At 51.6% G+C, this 11,612-nt stretch overlaps 2 protein-coding genes across 5 annotated transcripts in view; one reads left to right on the top strand and one right to left on the bottom strand.

Annotated features, from left to right (window-relative positions):
- Positions 1-9,022, bottom strand: part of SKP2 (S-phase kinase associated protein 2) — a 55,830-nt gene extending 46,808 nt beyond the window's left edge. Inside the window, exons 1-2 of the mRNA XM_006090120.3 lie at positions 8,640-9,022; positions 7,887-8,161 (exon numbers count right to left, since the gene is read on the bottom strand). Coding sequence (XP_006090182.1) covers positions 7,887-8,161; positions 8,640-8,647 — 283 coding nt within the window. The 5' untranslated portion in view covers positions 8,648-9,022. The remainder of the gene's footprint in view (positions 1-7,886; positions 8,162-8,639) is intronic.
- Positions 9,023-9,055: 33 nt separating this feature from the next.
- Positions 9,056-11,612, top strand: part of LMBRD2 (LMBR1 domain containing 2) — a 45,302-nt gene continuing 42,745 nt past the window's right edge. For 3 of the 4 annotated variants that reach the window (XM_023754997.1, XM_023754992.1, XM_023755001.1), the window contains exon 1: positions 9,056-9,195. The gene's annotated coding sequence lies outside the window, so the exon portion shown is untranslated. Of the gene's footprint in view, positions 9,196-9,965; positions 9,987-11,612 lie in introns of those variants that run through there. The other variant, XM_023754993.1, reaches the window with a different exon arrangement.

The raw sequence follows: 11,612 nt of genomic DNA, 5'->3' as shown, positions 1-11,612 counted from the left end.
CGCCTATGGAAGACCTCCAGGACAGCACCAACAGCAGTGTCACTTTCCCAATTGCTTACTTACTTTCTCATCTGCCTGGCCCCTCACTAGACCGCAAGTTCCTGAGAACAAGAACTATTTAAAAAAAAAAATCTTTGTATTTCCAAGAACTAGTACCATGTCTGAAACACTCCTCCATTCATATACTTATTAACCACGCACCATATATGTTGGGGTCTGTTCTAGGGATAAAAAGATGAGCAAGGATGCCTGCTCAGAGTCTGAGATGCAGACAAGGGAGAGATTTCAATGAAGCATCATGACAGGCTGCAATGGGGGGTTCAGGGTGCTGTGCTGTGGGGGGGTGGGGGGCGCGCATGGTCAGGGAAGCCTTCTGGAAGAAGAATGAGGCGGCAATGTGCAGTTGCTCAGTTAATGCCTGCGCCTCTCTCTACAGGACAAAATGAAAGGCTCTGAATCCTCGGGGTAGGGGGGGTGAAGGCAGGTCATCAGCGCTGACCCCTGACCTAGACCCGCAGAGGCAGCTAGAGGTTACCCTGAGGCTCCTCACGGTGGCTCCAACTGTCACAAAGTTCCTTCAAGGTCAGAGTGCACAGAGGTCAAAGGTTCTCCAACCAGGCTCCTGCTCGGCTCCCCTAACTGGAAAAAAAGTTGATGGGCAGGTTCTCCTCAAGTTTTTCTCCCATTAATGCTGAACTCCCCTGACCTCTTGTATCTGGAGATCAGATCCTAGCGTTTGATTTGGCAGGAAAATTACATACTTGGTTCTTTCACATCTAAGGCTGAGATTTGACGATGATCTGCAAAGACTATCCTGGCAACAGGTGCTGACCCCCCACCCCTCACCGACCCCAGCCCCCGACTGGATGGCGGAAGAAGCTCTGCCCAGAATTCAGCTTCGCGGCCGCCAACTCCGTGAGCTTGGGCGGGTACTCCCTCCCTCTGGGCTCGGTTTCCTCATCTGCAGGCGCGGGGAGAGAGAGGATCTGGCCAGTGGATCGCTGTGACGATTACCTGTGTAATAGATGGGGAAAGGGGAGCAGCGAGTCTACCCCCCCTTTCTCTTTCGTGTCTCCGTTCCTGTCCTTTCCCCATGGACTCTGCACCTGTTCTTCTTGGGCCGCTTCTTTCCAACGCTGCTTAGAACTCCCTCTAGGGCAGTGGTTCTCAACCTTCCTAATGCCGCGACCCTTTAATACAGTTCCTCATGTGGTGGTGACCCCCAATTTCATTGTGACAAATTTAACATAATTAAAGCATAGTGATTCATCACAAAAACAATATGTAATTATATGTGTTTTCCGATGGTCTTAGGCGACCCCTGTGAAAGGGTCGTTTGACCCCCACAGGGGTCGCGACCCACAGGTTGAGAACCGCTGCTCTAGAGGGAGGCAAGGTGGGGTTCACCCAGAACCCCAAACCACCCTCTCTCTAAGGCCTGGAGGATCAGACTCAAGTAGTTTACTTGGGAAGTGGTCTCGGGAGGCCCTGGAAGGAGTGGCGAGCGGCGCGGAAGGGAAGGAGGCCAGCTCTGGGCATGCTCACGAGGGGGTTATTGCTATGGGCAACTGGGTTCCCGTGGGCTGGGGACTGAAGGGAGCACCCAGAGGTGTCCCAGCCGAGGGCCTGGCTGCTGCGGCTTCATCTGCCAGCTGCCGTCAGTCACTGGTTGGGGGCTTCTAGGAGGGATGCTAACTCCCCAGCACATCTGCCTGCAAGAGAAGGCGCTGGGGATGGGGAGCTTCCAGGGGCTGTGGGTGGGGCACTGAAGCGTCCACTAAAGATGGAGGGAGAGGAAAATCAGAGAGGCTTGCTGTGAAGTACAGGGCAGTTGGCATGAACAGACTGGGTGCTTCCTGTTTGACTGGGAAGACATAAGAAATCAGGAACGATGTGCAGATAGGTCACTAAAATGCCAGGAGGAAAACCTGGCATAGCAATGAATGCAGGGGTCTGCAGAGGGCAGCAAAGCCAGGCCGGGAGCCACACACGCAAGGGAAGCCTAGCGTTAAAGGGCTTTGCATCGCAACTTCCTTCTTCACCCCCAGCTCCCAGGCATCCCTCAGATCCGGACTTAAATGCCCCTCCCTCCGAGGGGCGTTCACAGCCCCCCGCCCAGACCTGCATGCCCAGCACCTCGCACACTGATAAGCACTTGCTCAATCTTCGCTAAGCGCATGATACCTTTCACTCTCCCCATGAAAACTGTGAATGAGCTGAATCAAAAAACCATATCCTCGGGGGAGGCTTAAAAACAAAAACAAACAAACAAAACTGCCATTTACTGAAAGCCTAAAGTCTCAGGTAGTTAGGAAAGCAACCTAATCTTTGCAGCTATCCCATGTACTAAGTCGTATTAGCCCATTTTACAGATGAGGAAACCTGTCTTGGCCGAAGAGCCTCACCAAGGTGCCAGCCAAAGGTCAAATGTGGCTCTGCTCTGTCTGTTCCCAACCCCACGCCCCAAAGGAGAGGCTCAGAGCCCGAGAGGCGGCCGCTGGAGGGCTGGCCAGGTGGCAGAGGGCACTGCCTGCTGGCGCTCGGGGGAGGGGGAATGAGGCTGAAGACACATCAGGACACAAAGGAAATGTCCTGTCAGAACATGAGTGGCCTCTGAGCTGGGGAAGGGGCTTCAGGAGAAGATGTAACTGTGACAAAAGGAACCAGGACACAGAGCCAGCGGGGGGCACAGTGGGAATTCAAACTCAGATCTGACTCCAACTCACGCCTCTTTCTACCCTAGGATGCTCTACGATTCCATACTCTCCTTCTTCTGAGTACTTGGTGTTCTACGAGAGTTAAGGAGAGAATTAAATCTGAATTTATATGGAAAAAAGGGAAAAAAAAGACATCAACCAGGGCTGGGAGGGAGAAGTGGAGAGGGAGTAAAACAAAGATGTTGAGAGCTGTTGTCAAGGACGTAGAACAATGATGCTGAGAGCTGTCAAGGACGCGGCTACCAGATGGAAGGAGCAGTGGCCGAGAAAACACGCCAGCAGCCAAGTCCCCAGGACCCCACTCCGTTGACCACAGGGTGACAGAGATTCTAGGGCCCCTGGGCGGGGTGTCGCAGCCTGAAGTTGGCTGCTGCCCAAGCAGAGGGGGCGGAAGTCTGTCTTCGTGTGGCTGCTCCGGCGGCTGGGATCCGGCCTGGGACATGCAGAATGTAACCTGACTTGCCACATTTAATTCTCACAGCAGCAGCCATCTGTTTCCTGGATTCCTGACTGCACTGCCGCCTGGTCTGTGTGCCCCGAGCGGATGAGAAAGTCCAGAGCAGGTCCTTCCTCCAGGGCCTCTTCTAACCCGCCCAGGGCTGCACAGTAAGGGAAACAATTACTCAGCCCAAGGCCTCTGGTCTTCAACTCCCTGACAGCGGGAGGCCAGGCTCACAACCCTGCCCATCACCCGCCGCGGGCACCACCATTTCCACTGGGTCCTGAGGTGCAAGCCCAGGCGTCCACTGCGCTGACCTCATCACTGCACCTGTGGGAGGAACAGCTAATCTATGCATTAGATCTTTGCAGGATACGTGACTCCTCCATCACCTATACTCCAATTCAATGTAACACACCGAAGTCATCTTACCCATCAACGAGACGTTGACTCTCAGAACAGCCCCTCTTAGATAAATGATACTTGAAGGGTAGGCAGGCCCTGCTGCTCACACCTGCTATTTTTTGTGTATTTTTTAAGAGTGGGGGCTCAATGCATGTTTGTCTTTGCTAGATTGTGTTAAGTGGTAACAACCCAGGCTTCCTTTCTGGGAAGATACAATAGATTCCGTCATCTGAGATAAATGTTCCTTCCTCTTCCACAAATTGCAAAGAGAAAACACTGGATCAAACTAGCTCTTTTTTTTTTTTTTTGGCTAGGTAGGCAAAACTGAAAAAAAGCAAAAACACAGCAAAACCAAACCAGAGGTCGTCAATGATCCCCGCCACCCCGCAACCCTAGATTTCTGTGAGAGACATGCTCACCCCCGGAGTGTGGGAAGAGCAATGGGCAAGCCATGGAAATTGGGATTTGGAGAATCAGGTACCGTATATAGGCTGAATGAGAGCCGGGTCTTTTGCCTGTTATGTTCACTGCTGTATTCGTCATCTCTAGAATGGTGCTCAGTAAATCTTTGCTGAATGAATGAATGAATGAATGAATGGAAGCTACAGAACAAAGAAAGTGCCTGGGAGAGTCCTCTACAGACTCTAACAGAGCTGTTTTGAGAGCTGCAGGCTGAGATTCATTGGTGAGTCATGAAGTCAGTCTAGTTTGACCTGCACTGTTTTTTGCTTTTAAATATATTTTTATTGATTTTAGAGAGAGAAGAAGGGAGAGACAATGAGAGAGAAACCTCAGTCAGCTGAGCTTGTAACCCGGGCATGTGCCCTGACCAGGAACCGAACCAGCAACCTTTTGGTTCACAGGACGACACCCAACCAACTGAGCCTCACTGGCAGGGCTGACCAGCACTGTTTTTGAAAAATGGAATGGAACTGAATACGAAATCCCTTAGTAAGGGGGAATATTTCAGGTACACACCCAAGATTGCAATGTAAAATATATTTCTTATTGGTTAAAAAAAAAAAAAATTGGAGGAACTATGTGTGCCTGGGGCTATTAAAGCAGATTCCCAGCTTCAAGGCAGGACTTCTTGGATCAGCATCTCAGGAATTTTGCACTTTGAACAAGGTTCCTTGGGGATATCAGCATTCTCTAAACTTTGGAGTCTCCAGTCTGAGAAACCAGTGTGGGGTCTGGAATTTCAAGCAGTTTAATCGCCATGGGAGAGTGGATCAACAAATTAGTTCAACCGTGTTTTCATGCATCCTGTTTGGAGGGAGGAGGGGGAAGTGGGGAAGAAAGGATCCGGACAGGCATTTAATGCCCACTAAGAAAATGCAGTTGTCCTCTTTCTGCCCATTAATGACCTCACTGCTGGCCATTTCCTCCTAATTCCTCCCACACACTCACCCCAAGGGCCAATCAGAGCTGTCCTGGGACGGGCTGGTCACATAGTTTTTATCTTCGGAAGCAGACAGATAAAGAGGTCTTAGCTGCCAGATGGGAGCCTGGCTTGGGGCCTGCAGAGAGACTGCTGAGTGCAGAACCAAGAAAAACCCACAGTCCAGGGCTACTGGCATCAGATCTCTGTGGAAAGCAGGTGTGGCCTGCTGCACCCTAATCCTGGCAGAGCTGTGAGCCACCTGTCCGGACAACTGCACACAAAACTCCCCGGAATGATGGTTCGGTGCGCGGGCGGACCAGGCTCCGGGAGGCCCGCTGGGACCCTCACACCAGCTGCCCCTCTTCCCCCATCAGTGACTTCACCTCTCCACGCCGCCCCACACCAACGAACCAGTCTGTGCTGTGTGCAGTTCCAACGGTACAATGGATCCCACTGCTTCCCTCCCCGCCTCTCTCTTCTCACTTCAGACCTATATATCTGAGGTCACATGAACAATCGAGTCCTCCTCTGGCCTCCTCCACAGGGGGGGGGGGGGGGGCTGGCTTCTGCCTCTCCCTGTGAGCTCCTCTTCTAGTGTATTGTCTGTGCTCCTCAACTTGACTTGCAGTTGCCTAGCAGAGAGCAACCGCCCCTTCATCCTGTCCAGTTCCCAGAGTGCCTCGCTTAGAAACAAGAAGTCTTTTAGCCCTAGCTGGTGTGGCTTAGTGGATAGAGCGTCGGCCTGTGGACTGGAGGGTCCCAGGTTCGATTCCGGTCAAGGGCACATGCCTGGGTTGTGGGCTCGCAGGGGGGCGTGCAGGAGGCAGCCAATCAATGATTCTCTCTCATCATTGATGTTTCTCTCTCTCTCTCTCTCCCCCCCACTCCTCTCTGAAATCAATAATATATATATATATATACACACACACACACATATATATATATGAAATAAGAAGTCTTTTTACTATACAACTGTGTGCGTGTGTGAACGTGGAAGGACACAGCAATCACGCTCCATGTTAAAAGCTCCCGGTGCTGGACAAATTGGTCCACATCCGCTCATTGGGCTCCGAGTGTCTTTACCACGCTTGGGTGGTCAAGCACCAAATTGCTAGTGCGGCACACCGCACACTCGATGCAGCAGCGCCGTTAAGCTCTGAAGGGAAAGAACCCGACACGGACAGGGTCAGACCAACCGCTTTAGGGACAAAAGAAAAAGTGAAGCCGCCTCCCAAGTGGATGTGGCCAAATGAACTGGGTTCACTTACTGAGTGCTACGTGCAGGCAGCATGCTAAGAGCGTCACGGCACTGTTTCGTTTAATCTTCACAGCGACCTATGAAGTGGGTATTATTTCTCCATTTCACAACGAAAGGAAGGCCCAGAGAGCCCGAATAACTGCCCAAGGCTGAGGACAGCAAGACAGACTGAAACCCAGATTTGCCTGACTTCACCATAACCCTTTACTGCCTTTCTAATCCAACTCCTACTGTAGATTCCCATAATCTGAAGATTCTCTTTCCTAAAGGATCAAAAACCAAAAAAAAACCACACAACACAGATTATTTTTTTAAAGCAAAACAAGCCAGCAAACAAGCCAGCGCCTCTAGCCTGATGTCCCTCGACTTTCTCCTTGGCTCATTCCGCACTTAGAATATGGCTTTCTTGTTGTTCCTTCAACAAACACGACACGCTTCTGCCCCAGGGTCTTTGCGCTGGCTGCTTCCTCTGCTTAGGGCTGTCTCCTCCAAGATCTCTGCATGGCACATGCCCTTCCCTCCTTTATGCCTTTGCCTAAGGCTCACTGTCCAAGTGAGGCTTTCCATCAATACCCTGTTTAATGGTCATCCATCTCCCTACCCCAGGATTTCCAATCCCTCTTGGCTTGTTCAAAGTTTCTTCGGGTTTTTTTTTTCAGTCACAGCCCTTATTACTAACACACTACATATCATATTTATTATGTTCATTGTGTCTTTTCTCCAGAACAGAAGCTCCATGAGCATAGGAATATTTACGTTTTGTTCATTGCTGTTTCCCCAGAAGAATGAATGCCAAGCACATAGTATGTGCTCAGCAAACACTGCTGCATGAATGTCTTAAATGGTTTACTAGCAAGAAAAATGGATAAGCCCAGGTCAGTGCACTATGGATTTGAGTACTCTTGCGGTTCTGATCCGCCCTGGGAGGCACTCAATCAATCGCCTGCTTAGGAAAGGGAGTGGAAAGCTATTAAGAGGGTGGTTCTACATTTCAGTCAGCCCAGCCTAGCCCTGGGGATGGATCTGGGGAGGAAGAGGCTGGAATAATGAGTCCACTCCAATATTCGGTGAAGACGAGAGCATGAGAAATACTTAGGAGACGGGAAGGGAAGATTCAGTCATTGGCTGGATGCGGGGGGATGGCGGGAATGGGACTGGCCTTCGGTCTTTGGGCTGCGTAATGGAGACAGACCACAAGACAAAAAGCCCATTGGGGAGTGGACCTGGTTAAGTGTCCGCCACTTAGTTGAACATCCACTTTAGCAAGCCTTTGACAAATCACTAATGTGATTATGGCGAAGAGCTCAACCAGGGGCACAAGGCAGCAGAATACAATAAAAGAGAGTCCGGCAAGAAGATCATCCCCTTTGTTCCCATTTATCAGTGGCACCGAGCTGGCCTTCGAGCGAGCAGATCCCTTTCTAGGGAAAAAGGTAGGGGTGTCTTCTCATGGGTTAAAATTTCACATGGGTTAAAAATCAATTGAGCACTAGGAGATCTATATATACCTGCCAAGATTCCTATACACTTCACTGACAATGAGTTATTTTCTTTGGAAAATATAACTTCAGAATTAGGTGTTTTTAAAAGGGCCCCATCCTAAAGATCCCAGAACAAAGGTTTACCAGCAAAATAGTTCACCTCAGCCCTCCCATGACTGACACTTTTACCCTCATACCTTACCTGGGAAGTTCTCTCGATTTAGCTTGGGTCTGCGGATGATCACAAAGTCCTTGTCATTCCCTTTACTCTTCAGCCGTTTTCTCGGGGAGCCCTGCGGGTGGCCCAGGTTGGAGAGCAGTTCCTGGGGGATGTTCTCACTGTCCACCCGCTCCTTCTCCAGGGCGGAGACCCCCATGCCTGACAGCAGCTCCGAAGTCTTGCTAGAATCCCATCCCCAAGTGAAGCTGGTGGTGGCCACGTTGCTCGACTGGTCGGGAATCTCCTGGAGGTGTTTCCTGCAAAAATGCACAATAGCCCCCTCCCTTTGAGAACACACCCATAAGTAATTGGTAGAGGCCTAAAGGAAACTGCAAGTTATGCAATGTAGTCATGCAGCTAACAGGACTGCATTTTTTACATGCCGGCGGCGAGTTCCCAAGCATGAAAGAGAAGAAAAAAACGGAGCAAATCAAAAAGGCTTTCTGATTTACGATTCTGGTCATGCAAAAGGCCTCAAGGATTTATTCAAGTGGAGGGAAACCATACAGCCATTCAAAGCATGAGCAGGAAAGCCCAATACAGAAAGACAAATAAAACCACACACTGACCACCGCACTAAAGCATCCATCCATCCACCCACGCTTTTTCCCCAAAAGGGGCTGAGAACCCGTTCCCATTGCAGCATTAGCAACAATTTCAGCAAGTAGCAAGACTCGTGGCCTAAATGAATTAAAAAGGTCCATTCAAGTCTGCCCCTCTTTGTAATCGCTTTACCGGTGCATGGCGTCCACGGATTCCGGGATTTAAAATATGTGCACTAATTGCAGACTCGCCCGCCTCCGGGATTCCGGCTTAAGAGCGCAGCGGGCCGAAGCGGGAGGCTCCTGCCGCCTGGAGCGAGACCCGCCAACTCTAGCAACGTTCCATCCCCTCCGCGCGCGCGGGGCGCTCCAGCTGCATCTCCGCGGCCGCCGTCTGCGGCCCCGCTGCCTGCTGGGAGTTGTAGTTCCTGCCCCGCCTCGTAGTCCGGCGAGCTCGTCACCACTTCCTTCCCTCTCAGCTCCGCCAGCCTCGAGGTACCCACAAACCCCCGCGGCTGCGGGGCGGGCCGGCCCCCCGGGGAGGCGGGGAGGGAGGCGGAAGCGGGCGGCGCTCCGGCTGACTCGGACATGTCAGCCGCCGCTTGAAGGGGATCGGGCTTCCCTTTCCCAGGAGCCCGCAGGCCTTCTGGTGACCGCCGCCGCCGTCACCGGGAGCGCGGGTCCCCGACGCTGGACGGCGGAGGCGGGGTGTCCGGGTCCTTCCAGACGCTGCCTGGCGAGATCGGACGGTGAGCCCGTGGGGAAGAGCGTGAAGCCCGTGGGGGGGTGGGGTTGGGGGCCGAGCGCCGGCGGAGAAGGAGGGGCCCGCGGCCGCAGCCCCCGAGGGGAGGCGGGGGCCAGCTCGCCCGCCAGGTGGGAGGCTGCGGGCACGGGCGTCGCACCTGCTCTGCCCCCGCCCGGCAGCTGCGGCCTTTGGGGACCGGGTCTGTGGACAGATCCCGTCCTCGCTGGGGAAACAGGCGCTATGCCCGCCTGCCAGGCTCCGAGTGAGGGGCCGACCGGATAAAGCGCAGCTAGAAGGACGGGCGGTGGTTCAGGTGGAGGGGAGCGGGAGGCCACTGCCGGGTGCCCTCCCCGTGCAGCCTCGACCAGGCTCCTCCGCGCAGCCCGGGACGGGTAAGGTGGCTGTGCTGGCCGAGGGCTCCGTGGTGTGCGACGCCAGGGCCCCCAGCAGAGCCATTCGGCGGCGTTGGCTCTACCTGCTGCCTCTGGTTGCATCGCTGCCCGGAAGGGAGCTGCTCTCAGCCGCGGTCCCCGAGAAGAGCGTGGAGGCGCTGAGAGCAGGGAGCGTGCCCTGTTCCCGGTTGCATGACCGGGCGAAATCCGCTGTGCGAGCGCCTCTGCCACCGTGACCCGGGAGACGAGGGCGGAGAGGGGGAGTGAGCTGCGGCCCTGATGGACACGGAGGGCATCCATTCAGTTGGCAAGCCAGCAGGCCGGCGTCATCGCTGAAATCACTTGTGTGAGCCGCACGACACAGTGATTCACCTGCTGCTGGCACTCAGCCTCCCCGGCCCAGGTAGTCGTTTGACTCAGGCTTGTCGCCGAGCTTGACAGAGACCTGTATTCCCGAACCTTCAGTTTGTTCCTGAAAGTAGGAGCCATCGGTGCAAACAGGGGATCTGTCCACACCATGATTTCGATCGAAAACTAGGCTAGGCATAACCAGGCCGCATGTTCAGAATTCATTACACTATGGTTTATATGGAAAATATTTTTTAAATGAAATATTCTGGATTGTTTTTTACACAAACTTACCTTTATGCTACTTTGGCTAAGGGGAAAGCAGTTGGCTTAGCTTGAAATCTACATCCTTTCCCTTAAAAATTGCAAGTCATTAGAGAAAACATTTTTTTTAACAAAAAATGATAGCCTCCTTCAGTAAAGTGAACAAGACGGAACTTATAAGCTAAAGGTGGAGAAAGAATAAACCAGAAAACACTTTAAAACGCCATGATGAGAATTAAGCAATGTTTTGACATATAAAGTAATTGGGAGAGGCCATTTTAGATACCGCCCTTATAGATAGAGAGGTGTAGCAGATGGGATGATCCTAAATTGGAAGACGAGATACAGGCTTGTGCTGTAAGTGCCTGAGAGCGAGGGAGCATTTCCAGTTCTCGGAGAACTTGAAAGGTCTGAATTGGTGGGCATGAGATCCCACATAGGACTTCAGAGAGAGGCCGTCAACTTTGAAAATCAGTCTTCAAATTCTAGAGTAGATATTTCACTAGTATTTTGCCCTGGTAACAGAAATACTTTAGCTTGCTAAAAATGGGAATACTTTTTTCCCTCTGCATTCCTTCTAAGCATGGCTATTCTCCATATATGTTAAATAAAAGTTTAAATTGGTACACGTGATCCTATTTCGTAGAAGGAATTGTATCCATTGAAGACTTGAGATTACTACCTAGGCACAGATTGATGTCTGCTGGTTTCAGATCTGCATTGTGATTGCAACTGCTGTGGATTATTTTATTTTCCTGATTAATTTTATTCCTCTAATTTTATTTTTTTATTGATTTTCGAGAGGAAGGGAGAGGTGGAGAGAGATAGAAACATCAATGATAAGAGAATCATCAATTGGCTGCCTCCTGCATGCCCCAAACTGGGGATGGAGCCCACAACCCCGGCATGTGCCCCTGACCAGAGTCGAACCCGGGACCCTTCAGTCCGCAGGCCGACGCTCCATCCACTGAGCCAAACCAGCCAGGGCTATTCCTCTAATCTTTTTTTTTTTTTTTTAAATATATTTTTATTGATTTCAAAGAGGAAGGAAGAGGGAGAGAGAGATAGAAACATCCATGATGAGAGAGAATCATGGATTGACTGCCTCCTGCAAGTCCCCTACTAGGGATCGAGCCCACAACCCGGGCATGTGCCCTTGACCAGAATCAAACCTGGGACCCCTCAGTTCGCAGGCTGACGCTCCATCCACTGAGCCAAACCGGCCAGAGCTTCTAATCTTATTCAACACACCCGTTGTCCCACATCAGTGAGACAGCTATACCATCTTTCCACAAGTAGAATTACTAGATCGGTATCTAGGACAAATGAATTATAATTTTCTCTTATATCTAAAAATGACATTAGAGTGGTAACTTCTGGTCCTCTGTGGAAGCTTCCAATAGGATACAAAGTGACT

This window comes from Myotis lucifugus, unplaced genomic scaffold (genome assembly GCF_000147115.1).
Source record: "Myotis lucifugus unplaced genomic scaffold, Myoluc2.0 scaffold_68, whole genome shotgun sequence".
In the NCBI taxonomy this organism is placed as follows: domain Eukaryota; kingdom Metazoa; phylum Chordata; class Mammalia; order Chiroptera; family Vespertilionidae; genus Myotis; species Myotis lucifugus.
This window is presented reverse-complemented; position numbering and strand designations above follow the sequence as displayed.